The following is a 20,278-nucleotide window of genomic DNA, read 5'->3' as shown; positions in this document are numbered from 1 at the left end:
GGGATTCCTCCCTTCCTGCAGAATGAGGGTCACGCTTCTAGCCCTGCATGCCTGCGGGGTAGAGTCTTCTGAGCTGTGAAATGTTAATGTGTATCCAGCTTTCCCAGTGAATCAGAACTGAATCTCAGCCATCCGTGGCATCATCTAGTTAGTTTTACAGCAGAAAAACTCCAAACTTCATGAAGTAGGCTAATTATTTCATATTTTAATCTCTGAAATTGCTTGGGGAGTTGGAATACTAGAATGAATCTCTACTGATAAATGAGTAGGCAGAGAGTCAGTAAAAAAAGGCAAAAAATGTACGATAAATGAATTTGTCACATGCTTCAGCAATTTATCATTCATTTCCATAATTAATCACAAAGCTCTGAAATATATTGTATTCATATAATCTCTGTTGATACACCCACAGCAAAGGGCTTGGTTTTGTGAGCGAACCTACTTGGCTCAAAATCAAAAAAAAATTCCAAGCAGGACAGAAACCAGTAGCAGATCACAAAGCATAAACCAGAAAATCAACCTCTGGATCATTTTTGCCTTGCTGTGGGCTGCACATGGGTTCAGGAGCAGAACCTTGTGGCAAGCTGAACTATTTCATGAAGAGCAATAATCATGCTCTTTGTTTCTCATCTATGTCCCTTAACCTAGAGACAAAAACATGGACAATTGTGGCAGCCCATTGAGACTTTTCACCATGACGCTCATTAAGAAAGTCCTAAGCTCTGCAGCTGTTTTATCACCGTTGGGTCCTGGGGTTTTTTGTTGTCCTTTTTTTTTACTGATGCCCCTTGCGCCCCTCCTGAGGAGCAGCTGGGGTCAGTTCCCAGCTCTGGCCGTGTGTCCTGACGGGGTTGTTGTGTTTCCTGTCGCTCGGCAGCCGCTCCCCGACACGCAGTACAACGGGAACCCCGAGTCGGTGGGGTACAGGATCCGGGCGTGGCGCGTGGACCTGCCCTCCCCAGCCCTGCTGAAGGTGCTGCCCGACCGCCTGGCGCGGGAGTGCACGCTGGAGGAGCTGCAGGAGTGGACGGAGTACGAGCTGCAGATCCAGGCCTTCAACGCCATCGGGGCAGGGCCCTGGAGCGAGGCCGTCAGAGGCCGGACGCGGGAGTCAGGTGAGTCCAAGCACAGAAAACCCAGGAAATTCACCACTTTCTACCCTTTTCTTCCGATTTTAATTTTTTAGTTTGGTGTTTCGATGTTGGGTGGGGTTTTTTTTGCTTGCTGAGCCATGAAATCTGAAATTAAATTTAAAAAAAGCTATGTTGAGATGCACTGCAGGAAAAAAGACATACAGACATTTGAAGGGTTATTTCTTTTTTTTTTTTTATTCCTACCTTGCTTTCATGCACAAACCTTCAGGTTTTTTATTTAAAGCAAACAGAGCAACCTCTCCCTATTTCTGCCCCAGTGTGGACAGCATAAGGAGAAGCTTGTATATAGACTTTTCTGGCTGAGATGCTCTCTCATGCCTCCTCTTCCTCCCCAGTACCCTATTTTTCCTAATCCTCCTCTTTTCCTCATCTGATTCTTGCCTGAGGCACATTTTCTCACAGCTGTGGTTACCTGAAATTTCATTTCAAGCACCAAATAATTCTAAAAGGGCACAAGTAACGTTAGAGAGCTGATTACCCAGAGAGAAATAAAATAATTACCTGAGTTTCTGATGGCACATTTTCAAACCTGCCTTCCAAAATTGTGTGTACAAGGCTGTGTAGACATAACCTGCTCACAGACCTGGAGCAGCAGGGCTGTATTGTTGAGCTGAATTGTCCAGGCAAGCACAGAGACTTCAAATATCAGAAGGAAGCTGTCACTCTCAGGCAACAGTAAATTACTGTTAGCTCAGGAGAGCAGTGAAGGCAGATGTTGAAAAGCTGCTCTCTAGCTGTTGACTTCCCCAAAACTTATTTCCAGACCTACCCTACAAGCACATGGGAAAGGAAAAATTATGTTGCAAGTTAGCAACAAAATGGGTGATGTGTGGTTTAAAAGTTTAATAATAAATCTATTAGTGACACTTTTTTTGTGCAAGGTTCAATGCTGATTTTTTTTCCCTGTTTTTGTTGTTTTGTTTTTTTTTGCAATTTGTCTTCGTTTAAGAAGTTGTGGAATTTAATCCTGTGCATACCTGATGTGTGCATGTCTGTGCCCTGTGTACCACGCAGTGTTCCTTGGTGGGAAGCGAGACCAGGCACAGCAGGGTTTGGTCTGCTGGTTCAGATAACTCTGCTTTGAACTAGCCAGGGAGAAAGCTAAACAAAGTCATCCCCCTCCATTGAAGTGTTGCTCTTTGGGAAGGAGTAATTGCAAAGCGATTGCCAGAGGTATTTTAAAGAAGGCTTGTGCTGGAGTTAGAGATAGCACGACCCAGACAAAGCAGTTCTGTATCATAATAAAAAGATATCACATCCTCCACTTTCGCCTCTCCGCTGCTTTTCAAACACTTCTTTTGAAATGTAGTAAATACTAAGATTAAGTCATTTCATAAAACCTTAGGATTGCAGTGCTCTTGCTCAGCATCTAAAGATCAGAGGTTATGCGTGGATCTGGCATTTTCTCTGGGACTATTAAGAGAAGGTTGACTTGAAACTGATTGTGGGAGGCACACAGAACCTGGGATCAAAATAACACAAAGCTGTGATCTAGGCCGTAAGGACTCATTTGGTTTTCTCCATGTGTTTGCTTTGATACTGACATCTGATTTCTTGCATAGAGCAAGTCAGGGCTCAGACTTTTGGCTGTATCTTCCTAGATTTAGAATATACAAGATGTGCTGGCTTAGCAGCAAACTGTATGAAAGCACTTCAGGGAATCTGGAATTAACCTGTATGCACAGTCAAATGGGGTTAAAATGCAAATAAAAGATATTTAAAGCCGGGGAGAAAGGTCAAAGCACTTTAAGGTCTGTCTTTGGAACTATAAGAAAAATTCTATTTATCGCTTGTGTTCTCCAAGAACTTCAAAATATTTCTTTTTCCATTTTTTAGACACAGAGTCTTAGGGAAGTTGGTTTGCTGGTGCTGGGGGTTGTAAACATCCCACACAGCTGGCCAGAGGTGTCTTGGCCAGGATCATGTGGCGTTTCATTGGCACAACTCCTGGTTCGTGTTTTATGCCATCCAAGGAGATAAGGAGTAGAGCCCAGGCACTAAACCAGGTCATGGTATCTGATGGCAGTGCAATCACTGGAGCCCAAAATCTTTATTGAAAATAAAGCTCTGTTTGAGCATTTGTTTGCTTTAGCTTGTGCAATCACAGCACTGATAGCTGAGCACAAATGCCAACAACAATAGTGGGGCATGTCATTACAAGTGCTCACTGGTTTCTGAAGCTCTTGAATATATAAAACAAATCAAACCCAAAGAAACTATGAGGGAATAAATAATGCTGTAGGTTTTGGTAACACTGGCTTGAGAAAAACAGTTGGGAATTCCTAAAATGAAAATCTGGGATAGGGTTGCAAGCAGCTGAAGGTGGAGGGAGATGAATTAGGATTTTTAAACAGGACAGGTTCTATCAATCCAAAATGTTTTTGTAATGTTAGAAATTAAATAGCTCATTAAATTTTATGGTGTAAAATAACTGCAGAGTAACAAGCTCAGTTTCCACTCAATAAATTGACAACGACAGTAGGTCCAATATAGAGAAAGCAAGAAATTGCAGAGGCATCTGATGTATTAGAACAACCTTGGCAGGGCTGCTTCCTCTTAGATACAGACCCTGTTGCTTTCAAAAAAATTCCATCTCAGATACACCTAACCCAGTGCCTTAATGGATTTTGTGCTGTTAATATTCAGCTACATGAATGTGTACACTTGTCTTACAGGATGAGCTACTGTAGGAGCATGGTCACACATCCATGGCAAGGATCAATCTCCCAGTGCTTGGGAGCCTGACCTTCACAGAGCAGTTACTGTGCTGTGATGGAGCATCTCTTGATAATTCAAATGTGGTCCAGTGTCACTGTGGGAATTTGTACAAGGCTGAGGATTTGGCCTGCAGTACCTAATTTGATGTGTGCTGCAGCTATGCTACTTTTGCCATCAACCTTGCTGGAAATTTGCACTTCTTAGCCGACGTCAGATATACAATGTGCCACTTTAATTTTTGCTCTCAAAAAGAGTGAGGGATGTGCAGCTTAAATGAGCTGCAGAAATGCAGAGAACCGCTGCATCCCACTCTCTAGCTTTCCTAGAAAGCCAGAATACAGACTAGCTTATTAAAACCTCCTTTTGGCCCAGTTAGAGACATAAAACGACATAATTTGCTGTACATCAGATGTGCCTGTGTCAGATGTAGAAAGAAGATGCATGATTTTAGATGCCAAAGTGGATAACCTTAAAAACTTGCTCTGTTATTGACATTCCAGTGCAAAGTGCCAGTAACTCTGTGATTTCCTACGTTTGATCTTGTGAAGTGCTCCGTGCTGGCGCTTTGCTGGATTAGCTCATCATTTAGTTTCAGTGTTTCCGGTTCATTTTGTTCATGCTCTGGGATTTTTTTGGACACTTTTGCTTGCCTTCTGTGCTGTTCTTGCAGGTTACTAATGAGAACTCAGCTTTTTGGAGCTTATAACAAAGTCTTCAGTGCAACAGTTTAAGGAAACCAGCATTAGAGAAGGGAGCTTGCAGAGGAAAGAGGGATTATGTGCCTCGCTCACTAATTAGTCTTAGCAAACTATAATTTCTTTGAATCACAGCTTCCTGAGAGAGGAGATGGGTCAGAGAAATGAAGGTTACCTTTCAATTCATTCTTAAAGGGTCGATCAAAGTCTGTTACTTGATAAAAGGCTGGCAACAATAAGATCCATAAAATCACTTGCAGTTCCTGAATTCATATTAGAATCAAATTCTCGACACTGAGGTGAGGACTGAAGATTTAAAGCTTGCTCAATGAACACAAGGATTTTTACCATTCAGGTATTGGACTTAGGTTCCTCTCCAGTGAGAGGGGGCATTCAGCTGCTCTGTCACTGGGAATTGAGAGAGGTCTGAGCTAATGAACCCTCTTCTCTCCTTTGTCAGCTGTCCAGTGCCCCACCAGCAGTGTGACCATCCTCACCTCAAAGCCAGGATGCCCTTAGGGCCAGTCTGGGCACAGCCTCTGCCTTCTATGAGTTCAGGACAGTTCCTGGCTGCTGATCAAAGAGGAAGATAAATATTTGTAAAATAAAGTAACTTTTTCTCTTTTGAAAGGCCTCAAACCAGATAAAACAGAAATAAATGTGGCTGGAAAGGGCTTCTTTCCTCTACACATCCTGGTTTCTTGTGACCCACCTCCACCCTTTCTCTCTCCAGGAGTGATTCATGTGGGACTAGCTCTTTGTGAAGATCTACAGATAAAGTTATGGCAGCTATCCAAAGACATTCATGGCTCTGGCAATCTATTTTCCTTTAACATAATTATGTCCTTGTGGGGGATAAATCTGGGAGAAGATTTAACAAAAAAAAAAGACACTTCAGTGTTGGAGGGGGGGAAAAAATTGGATTTGAGTCTGCTGCAGTGTCATGTGATGGTGCTCTGTTTCTTATGCCCCAAATAATCAGGGAATTAGTATCAGGGAAATTGTTTCAGAAATTACCATCTCTGCCGTTAACCTTGAGTGCATAGGGGTGGGGGTACCACGTTTTGGGGGTGGGATTTTTCCATTTTTATTAATTCTGGTGTCATACTCATTATCTCGTTCATGTTGCTAGGAGCTTCAGGAGCTCGCCTCCAAAACAGCAGATCTGTTCTTTCCCTCGGACAGCCAGGAAAGCTTTCCTTTGGCAGAGCTTTGGGCTGCTTTTTGTGATATATTCAGGCCCTAATCAAGCTGTACTGTCCCTAAGTGCTTGTGTAACATAACTTAGTGAATGTTCTCTGGAGGTCTGACAGGTGTAGCAGGCTTTAGAAAAGATTGTAGCCTTCAGATGCTGGAAATGCCATGGGGAAAAAATGCAAAAGGGCAGCATAAAATGTGAACTCTTAAAAATGTGAAGTCTCACATCCTGCTTGCATAACGTGACATGCTACTAAGCTTGCCTACAAAAGGCTGCAGTTGTGTGGTTCTGCAGCACTTTGAGTTTTAATGGCATGGGAAAATGCAAGTTTGCTCTTCCCTGGAGTCAGAGAAAATTACAGTGTTCCTGTGCCATCAGTCCTAATGATGTTTGCAGTTTCATGAGAGCCAATTTTGCAACAGAGATGAAATAGGCATCTCTCACTGACACCCTGAAAACACTCCTGGTGTTAATGCATCCATCTCTAATTGATGTCTTGCAAATGTTGAGCACTATCACATCATCAAAAGGCTGCATAGGTTAAAGAACTTCTTACTGAAGTGGCAGTGCTATCCAGGGGGGGAATTATTGCTAGCTCTAGACAAGATGTTACAATTTCATTTCAGATAATATAGGAAGCCACGGGGGCATAAAACTTCTTGTTAGAACAGATCATGCTGTAAGATAAACTCATGTTCAGAGAGAGTTCTGGGTTTTGGCATAGGGAAGAAAAGGTGTGGTAAAGAAATACTGGGGGATAGGCTTCTGGAGAAGTCCAGGAATTTAAACTTGGTTTTTATTACTGCAGATATATAGAATTTGAAATTTATTCATAGCTGTCAATATTTACTGTCTGTCTGTAGACACTGATAAGTATTAAATGTTTAGCTCTTTACAAACATTGTCATTTCTGAGATGAACTGGCAAGAAATTGTGAGACAGGCTGAAATATAAAGATGATGTAGAATGAATACAAGAAGAGAAGGGATTGTCTAAAACATATTTCAGCTCTTTTGGGTTTGAATACTCTTCTATGGGATCCTGGAAGATTCCTGGGCAGGTAGGGAGAAAGCAAAAAATTATCTGCTATGTCTGACCTATTTCTGCTCTTTGGTGATGCTGTGTGGTTCCAGTTCCCTCTGCTCCTCCTGAGAATGTCTCTGCTGAAGCTGTGAGCTCAACCCAGATCCTGCTGACCTGGGCAGCAGTTCCTGAGTCTGAGCAGAATGGTCTCATCCTGGGCTACAAGGTAGGCAACTGGAGTTTCGTACTCATTTGATTTTTAGTGCATTACCAGGACATGATTTTGTATTTGTTATGTATTATTCACTTGCTGGATATTCTTATTGTTCAAAGTCAGCTGGAGAAGATACAGGAATTGTGCTGGCTTTGAAAGGGGTGATTGGTGAATGTTATTTTATATTGGGTGACAAGCAGGAATCTCCCTCTCCTCCAGTCCTCATGCAACAATCTCTTTCCTTCTGTGTCTCATCCACATTTATCCTGCAGATCCTTTACAAAGCAAAGGATTTGGACTCAGAACCCAAGAGCCAAACAGTGAGGGGGAACCACACCCAGTCAGTGCTGCTCTCAGGCCTGAGGAAGTTTGTCCTCTATGAGCTCCAGGTGCTGGCATTCACCCGCATTGGGGATGGAGTCCCCAGCTCCCCAGCAGTGACAGAGAGAACCAAGGATGATGGTGAGTTTAAAGGCTGCCAAAATAACCATCTTATTTGATCCAGCCTTTTAATGCAGATTTCTTCTAGTGGTGCAAGTGGAGGCAACAAATACTTGGATTTTTGGGTGGCTTTCTTTTTCAGCTCTGAACCCAAAGGACATTGGCTGTAGCTGGTATATAACTCAGCAGTATCCCATTGGTCATGGGCTGAGAATCTGGCAAAAGCACAGAAAACCAGTGTCCCCTATTTTCCTCCTTCCCTGCAGCTAATGAAGAGGAAGAAGACTTCTAATATTGAACTCTGTAGCTTGGTGGAGATAATTTCTATTGAAGACAATTTTAGAGACCAATTATAAATTCCTATTGAAGTTCAATTGTGCTAAAGAAAAAAAAATGCTGCAATTGAAAGCAATAAACAAATCTGGGTCTGAGTGGACTGAAGGAAAGAGGAGGAATTTGCTGCTTCAGTAATCCACTCTCCTTTTTTTTAACCCCAAAAGAATAAGGCATTGACCTTGGAAGATGATCCTACCAGGCTCCTTTTGCAGCTGCCTCCAGCAATTCCCAGGGGGTTCCCAGTGCAGTTGGGCTCCTGAAGGAACCCAAGCAAGCACTCCCTGAGCACACTGCTGTGGTGGAAGCATTCCTGCTGATGGAATTGTACAGAAATTTGGTTCAATTCTTGAAATATTGTTGGGCTTTGCAGATGCTAAAACTGCTTTTACTTTTGATCACCTTTTCAGGAATAAATAGGTTGAGATCAGTGTGAGAGGCTTCTGAAGTCTCTCTTTCTCATCAAAATCTTTTCAAAATAATAATGGAGTAAACATTGGTTTACACAAGTAAATTCATTAAGATAATTTGGTTGGGCTGAAAACACATTCAGACTTCTGGCTTAACAAAACATTTTCCATGCAGTGCAGGGGAGGAAGAGTGGGAGCATGTGGGGTCAGGAACAGAGACAACAACTCCCTGACATTTTTTTAGCCTTTTTCTCAGCACACTCTCTGTGTGTGGACCTGGCTTTTCTTTGAAAGGAAAAATAAGAAAAGTTACTGTTAGCAGAACTCTGCAGGGAGAGAAAAGCACTCAATGAAATGTACATATCAGACTGTAATGAGAAATACTTAAAACTGTTTGTTTTGGATAACCCCATTATAGCAGCTCCCTCCTTAAGTGCATGTTGGCAAATGAAACTAATTGTTCTTCCATCTCCATACCCCTGACATAAATATGTTGTGTCTCCTCTGGGCTCAACTTAATTAAAAGCATCACCAGGAGTAATGCAGGTGGAATTTGTGCTGAAGGGGAAAATTCATGGATGGTAATGTATGAATTAAGCATCTCCTCACCTCGTGAACCTGGGCTGGTCAGCACCTTTGTGTTAATGTGCCTCTCACCTGCCTCAGGTTCTCCTGCTCACACCTCGGTGTTTAAAATGCAAATGTAAAGTCAGGAAGCAGTTCAAAGCTGCTGCTGGTGACACGAGGAAGGGATATGATTGAATTCCAACAAGTATGAAGTGGATTCAGCTATATAACTCTCTGCAAAGGCAGCTTGCTGTCTTGCTTCATAGTGTGTTCTCATTTACACCAGTGGTGATGCTGCAGTGAGAAAAACCCTATAGAGCTCAGAGTTCATGGTGCTGTAAAAAACCAGTGTAGGGTGCACTGGTCTGTGCTGTGTTTGGTGTCTGAGGGTGTTGGAGGCCTTTATCCATGGACAGAATGTTTGTTTATATAGAGAATAAATGTATATTATGCACATGCACGGGTGCTTCCAACCACTATCGGAGAGCTACAGCTTGTGTTGCAGTTCTGCCCAGGGTGAGCAGAAAAGCTGTGATCCCTGTGATGTGCAGTCCTTGGTGCATGCTCTCTGTGTTGCCTTGCAGCCCCCGGGCCCCCTGTGAGAATGGTGTTCCCCGAGGTGAGGCTGACGTCCGTGCGCATCGTCTGGCAGCCGCCCGAGGAGCCCAACGGGATCATCCTGGGTAAGGTGGAGCAGCAAACCCCGGGCTGGGAGTGCAGGGATGCAGATCAGAGCAAGCACAGCTGTTGGGTTTTCCTTTGCCTTGCACATAAGTGAATCTCTGGCTGAAGACAGGAAAATGTGCTGCTGTCAGCTGAGGGGCTGTGGTGAGGGGACCGGTCTGCAGGGCTCCATGCTGTGGCTTTTCCTTGTCACAGACATTTTTTCTGAAGAATACTTTTGCTAGGATTTTTCTCCTGAGAAGCTGAGAGGCCTCAGAAACAAAATGTAAACAATAATTATCTGCTGCTGTGGAATGCAACAGGTGCATCTTTGATTGGTCTCATGTGGATTGTTTCTACTTTATGACCAATCACAGTCCAGCTGTCTCAAAATCTCTGGTCAGTCACAAGATTTTCTTATCATTCCATTCTTTTCTTTGCTAGCCTTCTGATGAAATCCTTTCTCTCTTTCCTTAGTATAGTTCTAATATATCATTTTCTTTTAATATAATATATATCATAAAATAATAAATCAGCCTTCTGAAACATGGAGTCAAGATTCTCATCTCTTCCCTCGTCCCGGGACCCCTGCAAACACCACCACATTTCCTGAGCCAGAATTCAGTGTTGTTCAAGGCCCCGTGTCTGAATATCATCTCTCCTCCCATCTGCATTTGGTTTGGCAACCTGTTTGGCTGACTGTTGGGAAAACTGCCTGGAGGCCTGGATTTTCCCCACCTTTGCCAGACACGCCCAATGTTTCAGTTTTATGTGTGCTTCTATTTTATTGCTTCCTTGAGATAATACGTCTGACAGGTCATGAGGAGTTAAATCCTATTTGCCCTTTCATCAAGGGAAAGAGAGGCAGCAAGGCATGACAGGAATTTGCAGAAAACCTTCTCACCTTCCTGCTCTCATAACTCTTGGGTTGCCTTTGCAATATGTGCACCAGCCACTGTTGCACTTAAAATGTGAAGACTTTTACAATGTAAGAATCCATTCCTGCCTCTAAAATTAACGCAGCTCATAGTTACCAAGCAATTTAGTGTTTTCTGCTGCTGCTGAACACATTTTACAGCAGTTCTGGCTGGTGAGTAAAGATTTGTGTCTCAATTCTGAGAACAGAAGCAAAAGCTTTTGTTTTTATCTAGTACTGAGTCTGCCAGGCCTTTCTGCTTCTAATTTCACTGCCATCATTCAGGCTCATGTGTTGGCTTCCAGCAATATTCCCTAAAGCCTTCCTTGCTGGCTGGAGGGTGCCTGCTTCAAATGTTCCTACAGAGGTGGCATTGCTTTAAATACAGAACTCATCCTGCATTGCACTGAAATCTTGAGTCAAGAACTCAGTGTTTGCTCAGGTGTGTAGTTTACCAAAGTGATCCTGGCATCTGAAGACACAGGGAAATCATCAAACAGCATCCAAAGGCAGACTCTGCAGGATTTTCTGAGCACAAGGAGGAGTCTGTGTGAAGCTTGGCAGTGGTGAGCTGCTAGAGATGGATCTACACAGGATTTCTCTGCAGCTCAAGGAAGTTTGGCTTCCAGGTTGTCTTGTGGGTTTGATTTGTTGCTTTTTTTAAGGAACTGTGTGTCCTAGAACTTGCTCTCAGCAGAGATTGAGATTTGAGTCACAGGATGTGGTTAAGGAGAAAAAAAAATCATTTGATAGGAGTGATGAGAAAGCACAGAAGACATTTTGCTCCCCCAACTGTGTTCCAACCTCTCACATTGCTGCACTTTGTCAGCCTCATTTGCTGGAGTTGCTGCAAGATCAGTGGAGTAGGAACTCTCCCTTATTTCGTCTTTGCAGAGTGCTTTGTGCAGTGCATCCCCTCCACAGCTGGTTATTGCTCGTTGCCGTTATGGTGATGATAAAATCATACAAACAGGATTGGAAGGAGAGGGAAAGCTCTCCCTTAAAGAATCTTTAGCATCTTTAGCATGTAGACTGTTGTTTCCAATGTCTTTCACAGCCCATGCCCAGTAAGATATCCCAGGATGTGTCACACAGTCCTTGACTACTCTGATGGCGTAAGTCAGTTCATGTCCCACTGTTCATTCCTGCTCTTTCCCACAGTTACACTTCCAGGTCAGCCAGTCCTCCTTTCACAAGAACATTCAGCTTTTTCTCTTTATGTGTGATAATTTGCAGATGCCTTTATTGAATTTCATCTCACTGATTCCAGCCCATCTCTCTTCATTACCCAGATCTCTTTAAATGACACTCATGTCCTCTAAAGTGTGCACAGCTTGGTTTCATTTTTGGAGTTTGCAAGCAGATTGGCAATTCCATCAAGCAAGGTCATTAATGAAAGTATTAAACAGACCAGACTCATTCATGAGGTCTCATGAGAGCTTACTGTGTCCTCCCAGGTTGTTAGCAAATCATTGATAACGACATTTTATATTTTAAGCGTTCATTTCAAAATGTGTGGTGTTTTTGTTAGATTCTGTTATTGTGTTTGCTTTTGGTGGGACTGTGTGAAACCATATTAAAGCCTTACTCAAAGTCAATGTGGATCATATCTACTCTTCCCACCTGGCCAATTACACTGTCAAAATGGAAAACAGATTATTTGATATTTATTATTTGCTCCAATCAAACAGATATTGGCTGTTCCCTGGCACATTATTATCCTCGTGGATGCTTGTATATTGAGTCATATTTTTTTCCAGGTTCTTTCTGTGTATTGAACTTTAGTTTGATTTGTCCATAATTCCTTTAGTCAGTCTTGCCTCCTTTTAAAAGACAGTGTACTCTGTTTGCCCTTTTGTAATGTTCTGGGATGTCACCTGTCGTCCACAAGTCCTAGATGAGAATGGCTAATTATTCAGAGATGGCTCCATCTCTGCAGGGCAAATTTCATCAGGCCTTTCTGACTTGATTACATCCAGCTTAACTAAATATTCGTTAACCTGTTCTCCATTCCAGCCTGCATCCCTACTTACATTGTTGTCACTTTTAATTTGTGTGGAGGATCTTGTCAGCACCAACTTCTTGTTGTGTGTGAAAATGCAGCAATGCAGGTACCAGTCCTTCCTTCCCTCTCTGCCTCACCTGTCTTGTGCTCAATTTTTTTCTTCCTGCTGGCTGACCTGTTCTCCTTCTCTCCCTCAGATTTCTAATGTATTTATGAAATCTTTCTCATTGCCTTTGCTTCCCTTCAGGTGATAACTCACTTTGCTCTTTGGCCCTTCTGATTTTGTCCCTATGTGCCTGTGCTGTCTATTTATACACTCCCTTAGACCTGTGTCCTGTTTCAACTTTTTGTCCAATTCACTTTTGATTTTCAGGTCATTAGTGAGCTCTGAATGCAAACATATTGGCCTCTTAACATCTTTTGTCTGTGTTGGAATAGTTGTACCATATTTTTTGTCTCTTAAAATGGTCAGCTAACCTGGATTCCTTTTTCCCTTAGAATTCCTTCCCAGGGGGATGTTACCTGCCAGTCCCCCCCATCCACCTCTTTGAAGTCCATTGTCTTTATTCAAGAGTTCTTACTTTTATTTTCTCAATGGTAGAAATACTGAGGTTCCTGGAAGAAGTAGTTAGCTGCCAAAGAGAGAAAAAGGGAAAATTGCTCGTGCTGGGTACTTCTGTGATCTTTCCTAAGAAGTGAACCGTGCTTCAAAAATAGATAAAAACTGTGTGTAGCGTTCTAAGGACAGGCTGCAAATTTGGGGAGTTTTGGGGTTTTATTTTTTCCCTGTACACTTTTTACATCTCATTACTATAATGAACCTCCAAAACACCACTCCATCCCTCTGGTCAAGTGCACCAAAGTGGAGTCATTGGGAAAAATAAGTGAACATAATTTTGCGTGCTGCCCTTCTATTCACTCCTGGGGCTCAAAAGAAAAACCACTTGCTTTGCAAGAGCGACTTATACTCAGAGCCTTTGAACTAATGTTCCTGTTCTGGCTGCCTTGTCCTCTGAGCATACACGCACCTTTGCAGCTAACATTTTTGTAATCTATATAAAAACATGTTCTAGCATTTCAGAGAGAGATTAGCAGGATGAAATACTGGCAGGCACCAAGAGGGAAAACCACTTGTTTGTTTGTTTAAATATTTTACCATGCAAGACTGTGAGATATTTCCCTTTTCCTTCTGGGAATGTTTCTCCAACCATCTGAGGTTTCACTCTGTCTTCCTCTCTGCACTCAGTTCAGCCAGCACCCACATAGTTCCCTCAAATACTATTAAAGATAAATGAAGCATGAATGTGCATTTGTGCACTTCAAGCTATGAGCTCCCCCTGAAAACGAGAGCTTAACCCACATCCTCCCAGGCCCTGGTTAGTATTCCTCACGGTATCCTCGTATTTAGCATTTACCTGGAGCTTATTGCAAAAAAAAAAAAAAGTGTAAGAACTCCGTTGAGAATTAGAACCAAAATTGGATGTAATCCATGTTTGCAAATTCCTATTTTGATCCCAGGCTGCATTTGCACACCCGCTGGCCCTAAAACAGATAAGCAGGAAAATCAACAAACCGGATTGCTGCTCCGCCGAGCCGAGCGTAACCTCGTGGTATCGCTCAGCTCTCCCCGAGTTCTGTGACAAATTAATAATTGTTTGTATCTCTGCTGCACCGTGGCCTGCACCAACGGGTGCTGTCACTTCTTGAAGGGCTTTGTATGGTGATGAGCTTGAAAGCTTTTTGATATTCATGGGGTGTTGTCACCCTCCTGCTGCCTGTTTGCTTCGGGGAATCCGGCGGCTCTGTTGCGGTGACCCAACGTTTAACAGGCAGCTGCCATTTATTGAGTTTGGGAAGTGTGCAGCTCATGGAACTGCTTGCACTTGTGCAAAAAAATGCTCAAAAAGATGCTGAAGTGACAAATAAGCCAAGTTTCAATGAATAAATAAACTCCTGAAGACTTGATCTTTTCGGGAAGGTTTTTAATGCTGTTTTGGCCTGGTGAGTGGCAGCACTCCCAATAGCAGAAGGGATTTGGGATCTAATGCTGTATGGCAAAAAAGTTAAGAAAATAATATGAATCCTTATTGACTATCCAGCTATTTAACATTCTGTAAGATGTAAGATTCCTTTCCCAAAAAAGTTTGCTCCAATCACCTTTTAAAGGCTATACTTTCATTCATAGCCTTTGATTTTTTAATTTTTTTTTCCTAAGATATCTGCAACATCTTATTGTCATAATCTAGCAAGGAAAGGAAGCTGCTCACTCCTCCACTGCAGCAATTGCCTGTTATAGCCCTCGAGCATACATTAATTTCTCTTTGAACACTTTCCATATACCTCTATTGATTTGCCTCGTTTGATTTCACTTAACATTTCCTTTCTTCTCCTATCCCTTGTTGCTGAAATTCATCAACTTAATAATTTTATCTTTTTGATCTTGCATTAGCCCTAGTTATTATCCAAGTTGTACTTTAAGTACTGAGTCTTCTGTGCCACTCAGAAAAAATAAAAGTAATGCTTTTTATGCCAGTCTGGATCCTCATTGTCCCAAACTGTCTAACAGGAGGTGCAGGGGGTCAGATTTAAGTACTGGGTGTCTCTCAGGCGGGTTGTAGGTAGCAATAAAAGTGAGCTGAGTTCAGGTTTAGAGCTTGGATATTTGCCTTGGAATCAGACCTATGGAGCTTTTGAGTTTCTTAGGAAGTCTGTTAAGGTGATGGCTCTGGTCATGTAAATTCAGGAAAACAGATACTTCCTCACACTTTGAGCCAACAGCAGATGTAGGAGGGGACAGTGAAAGCTGGTGCTGTTTTTCACAGGGATGCAAGGAGAGGGAGTTTGCAGAGCCTGTCACAGAGACAGGCTATGACAAGTGATTTCCTCTTTCTCACAGCTAAATTAATTATTTCACTAGCCACAGACTCACTCTTGTGTAAGATATTGTAATGGCCTAGATATGTATGCGTTCCCTTGCCTAATCTGGGTGTGTTTGTAATTGCTTTCCAGCATGACTGCCACCATTTAGTAGTAAATAGTTATCTTTCTATTCCCCCCTTACATTTTAACTACACTTCATATTTTACAAAGGTCTAGAAAAGAGAGGAAATTACTCGACAAGGATATGTCCCAGATATCATACTTATCTTTTAATAACTAGATAAATCAACTTTTCTATTCTTTTAATGTTCTCTGTTTCCCTCCAGGTCTTATTCTTTGCGTCTTATATCCCTTTATCAAGCTTCTTTAGCCATCTTACTTGCTTTTTCCTTCATCTTTCTTGCTTCTGTAAAAATTTCCCCAGTGCTTTTCTTTGACTATTTTTTCCTCCTTGTTAAGATCCTGCACTGGGGTTTTCACTCCCACATTCTTCACATCAATATAAACAAAAAAGATCATATATATCAGTTCCTTCTCCCCATTGCTCTCTGTCTTTCTGTGGACTTTTAAAAAAGATCAAAATATTGCAGCATTAAGGGTACAGAAATACTTTGTTGAAATATATTGGACCAGTAATGGAAGAACTAGTCCCATGGATAAAAGGAGATAATTTGCAGTTGAAAGAATGAAATGTTGAAAGTGTAAGACCCCAAGACTTTGCTGGGATCTAAGCATACTCAGGAGCACTGAAAAATCAGGAGACTTTTTAATTGATTAGAATAGAATAGAACAGAACAGACTATTCCAGTTGGAAGGCACCTATAACAATCATTAAGTCCAGCTGCCTGACCAGTTCAGTGCTGACCAAGTTACAGCATTATTAAGGGCTTCATCCAAATGGTTTTTAAACACAGACAGGCTTGGGGCATTGCCCACCTCTCCAGGAAGGCAGTTCCAGGGTTTGACCACCCTCTCTGTTAATAAATTCTTCCAGATGTCTAGTCTGAACCTTGGCTGAAGCAGTTTTGAACCATTCCCACGTGTCCTATCAGTCCCAGGGAGATAACAGAACCCCGATAGTTTGGGTTAGCAGCAATCTTTGAAAGCCATCTGGTCCTACCCCCCTGCAGGGAGCATTCACAACTAATAAAGGTTGTTCTAAACCATGTCCAACCTGACCTTGAATATTTCCAAGGATGGGGCAGCCACCACCTCTCTGCACCAGTGTTTTACCACCCTGGTAGATCAGCACCTCCCTCTCCACACCCCCTCCTCAGGGAGCTGTGTGGTTACCCCTCAGCCTCCAGATGAGAAAAGCCCAAAGTCCTCAGGCACTCCTTGTAGGACATTACTGCCAGCCTTTGAAGAAATCTAAAGCTGTCCACCCAGCTGTGGAAATGTTCCTGTAGGATTGAACCAACCACAGCCTGGGGGAGCTGAGGCTGAAGCCACGAGTGCTCGGAAAAGCTGGGTCACTCCTCGAGGTGTCGGTGCAAATTCTTCCACATGAAGCAGCCATGACTGCTGCCCCATGCCCCCAAGCAGCTGCCAGAGAAGAAAAAACAAGGAAACCCTGGTGCATCAGCAGTGGCACTGTGAGAGTCAGCACAACAAAATTAATACCATCTGTATCCCAATTAAATTCCACTGTTTGTGGCAGAGTGCGCCACACGCGAGTGGCATCGATTCCAGGGTCTGCAGGAACTTCAGGCCTTTCCTGTGAGTGGCAATGTGACAATTGTGGCATATTCACAATGGGAAATAAATGTCATTGGGTTTTCTCTAATAGCCATAGGTAAGATCAGCCCCTCAGATTTCATGCGCTGACTTTCCCAAATGAACCATGCCAGGTTTGGCTCCCCTTGGTCTTGTTACAGCCAAGATGTGGTGGGAGTTCAAACTCTAGCTGGGATATTAATTCCATGAGAAAGAGATGGCTCAGGTGCTGCAGTCCTCTTTTGTCATTCAGAGGGTGAGCAGAGGGTTGGCAGATCTGTGCCATGACTGTTTTGTTTTCAGCTGGTTTGATTTGGATTTGTTGGCTGTGCTCTGCCCTGTGTAAGTCCGTGGAGCATTTAATCATACATTCAGCTCGGGCAATAAAACCCCACATCAGTTCTGCTATTAATTGATTTTGGAAGTCAGCTGCTGGACTGGAAGTCACCATTGAGCTCCAGAAGTGAGAGCCTGATTGAATTGCTGGGTTTACAGAATAGATTTGAACATTTGGCAGACCCTCTTTGGGGGACAGTTGTCGCTAGTGGTGCGTAAGAACCCTGGAAACCCTCCTTGCACAGTGGAATCATTCATAACCCAGGCTAAACTGTGAGCTCCTGATTGTCAGGCAGGGTGGAAGGGGGGGTTATCACTTACAGGCATCAGCAAAATTGATTATGGAGACCTGCCTGGTTGAAGCAGGACCACAGAGCTCGCAGGCTCCTTCCTCGGGCTCTGGGCAAGGGCAGCGATGCTGAATGACAGAAGGGTGGCTTTATTGGCAGTTCTGGCACTCACTGCTGAGGGAAAAGCACTTGCAGAAAGGAGGAGCAAGCTTTGTCTGGAGCAGTTCGAAGGCTGCCTGGTTTGGTCAGTCTAGCTGCTGGAGCTGCAGCTGAAGAACCTTGAATTTGAGCCAGTGCTGAAACTGGGAGAGGGCAGAACAACCTGTGAGCATGGGTTGGAAAGCTGGAACTGGAGCGTTGCTTTGAACCACCTCAGTCAGGTGACACATTGCACCAACTCTGTTCCTTTGCTTTCCAAAAAGGTGCCAGAATGCCCAGGAAGGATTAAACTGCTTTTGCATCTTGTTGGCCTAAGGAATGGAAAGAGAACTCAGTTTCATAGCAGTTGTATCCAGCAGAGCCTCGTGTGTGATTTCCTTTGTACAGTGTGTGGCATCTGCCAAAAAGCAGAGCTGTAGAACACCAAAGGCAGTAAATTACTTTTCTCCCGACTTCAGATAAGCATGTAATTAGGACAAACTAATAGTGCTTGTGCTCTTTTGTCCCTGCTAGAGAAGCCAGCTGAGCCTTTTCCCCTCTCTGTCTGCAGGGTACCAGGTTGCCTACCGCCTGGCCAGCAGCAGCCCCAACAAGTTCACCACGGTGGAGGTTGGCTCCACAGTCCGGCAATTCACGGCCACAGACCTGAGCCCAGAGTCAGCCTACATCTTCAGGACATCTGCCAAGACCAGGCAGGGCTGGGGGGAGCCTCTGGAAGCCACGGTGATCACCACTGAGAAACGAGGTAATGCTTGCAAGCCGTGGGCTCAGGGAATTTCTGTGCCTGCTCTGGAGCCCGCACTGCACTTTGGGGGATTTTAATAGCAGGCTACGCCTCCTCCTTCTCTCCCCATAAACCTGCCCCAGTCCATGGCAGCATCATGATTTGAGAAAGCAAGGCTGACTTTTATGAGACACAGTTCTTCTAACCTGCCGCGCTGTTGGAATTGATTTTTCCATCAGCTGCTATATTGGCCATGTGCAGCCTCTTTTTGCAGTCAGATGGTTTTGGTTTTTTTTTTTTTTTTTAGCTCTCTCGTTTTCTAGAAAGATTGCAATCTTAAGAAAGTAAGTGATGGATGAATTATATTGATTAGGGAACGCAAAATGAGAGGCAGTGGTGTTGCAGAATTTCTCCACAGCTCCTCCATTGTGCCTCAGCCCTGACCTAATGTGTTTGTAATTACTCTGGCCTTTCACTGCCACACGCTCCAGCAGAGCCTTTGCATCTGGATTGCCCAGACTTTTTCTGCTTCTTGCATCAGCCATTAAATGGCTGTTTGCATCCTGACTCTCCAGGCAAGTTCTGCTCTGAAGGGAATCTAGAAGGTGGCATTTATATGTGTGTGTAAATGAAACCAGATGCTTTGATACCAAATGTACCAAAATGTGAAAAGACGTGTAAGGTATTACAGGATCTGCTCTGCATCGCTGCTTGTTTTTAATGCTTTGGCTCAAGGAACTGCTCATTCCTCCACTTTTAGAACTGATCTGTCGAGCTACAGTTAAAAAATTTGCATTTTCTACTTGTGCATGAAGATTTTTTTTTTTTTTTTTTTATTCAGAGACAAAAGAGAATATATTGCTGAATTTTGGTGGAGAACAAGAGTGTGAGTTTTTCCCGGTCTTGCGTATAGGCCATGTTCCACTGCAAAGAATGTATCTGGTCTCTTGAGCTGGCAAAATCAAAACAAGCCAGGGGTAACTCTACCAGAACCACTGGGTTTTGTGCTATGTCTGGATATTGATATTTTTTGAGTAAAATTCTCCCTCAAAAACTAGAACCATACAACTCCCATGCCTTATAAAAGTCACAGTTCTGAGAGGAGCACACTCCAGCAGGTCACCAGGCCAGACCTCCACAGACATCTTTCAACTGTTAGAATTTCTGCATGTGCTTGTGGGCCTGCTCTTGGTGCACTATAATGCAATCAATGACATTTGCTTTAATTTTCTAAAATGTTTCTGATAAGCAATAATTTGTTTAAAGTCCTTTCAACACCTTGCACATCATTTATTGCAAGAGTAAGAATCTCCCATTGTATTTGCCAGCAATGTCTCCCTCATTATTTTTATTTTAACACTTGTAAGAAGAGAGGAAGTTGATGTTCAGCTACCAAGAGCAAGAGCCTGTGAGGTGCATTTCAAGTACTCCTGGCCTGTTTGGTTGGGTTTAAAATTCCCTCTGGCAAAGCTCTGCAGGTCGTGTGCAGCCTTCCCAGTGCATAACAGTGCACTCCTCAGAGAAAGAACCTCTGGCGATGTATTAGGAAATTGGAAGTGCCTCTGCTAAAGGTACTGTCCATCAAAGAGATTTATCAGCTCAAGGTTTCTCCCACCCTGTCTGATTGCTGTCAAAGGAGAGGTTCAAAGCCTCACATCTATAGGCTTCCAAAAAAACCCACCATGCCAAAAAATGTGAATTCTCAAAGCTCAGAGCCTCTCCTGCTCCATAAAATGTGCTGCGATTCCCCAGACTGTGCACAAGGATGCACAACAGCTCAAGGCAGAACTCCCAGCTGCACTGTGGGAACAGTGATCCCTTGTTGCTATCAATGCT

At 43.2% G+C, this 20,278-nt stretch overlaps 1 protein-coding gene across 1 annotated transcript in view; it reads left to right on the top strand.

Annotated features, from left to right (window-relative positions):
* SDK1 (sidekick cell adhesion molecule 1) overlaps positions 1-20,278 on the top strand; it is a 382,295-nt gene that overhangs the window by 302,272 nt on the left and 59,745 nt on the right. Inside the window, 5 exon segments of the mRNA XM_036392619.2 lie at positions 878-1,115; positions 6,899-7,014; positions 7,275-7,464; positions 9,338-9,436; positions 18,269-18,463. Of these exon segments, the coding sequence (XP_036248512.1) occupies positions 878-1,115; positions 6,899-7,014; positions 7,275-7,464; positions 9,338-9,436; positions 18,269-18,463 (838 nt within the window).

This window comes from Molothrus ater, chromosome 16, assembly GCF_012460135.2.
Source record: "Molothrus ater isolate BHLD 08-10-18 breed brown headed cowbird chromosome 16, BPBGC_Mater_1.1, whole genome shotgun sequence".
In the NCBI taxonomy this organism is placed as follows: domain Eukaryota; kingdom Metazoa; phylum Chordata; class Aves; order Passeriformes; family Icteridae; genus Molothrus; species Molothrus ater.
Note: the sequence above shows the minus strand (reverse complement) of the source record. Positions and strands in the feature narration are given on the sequence as shown.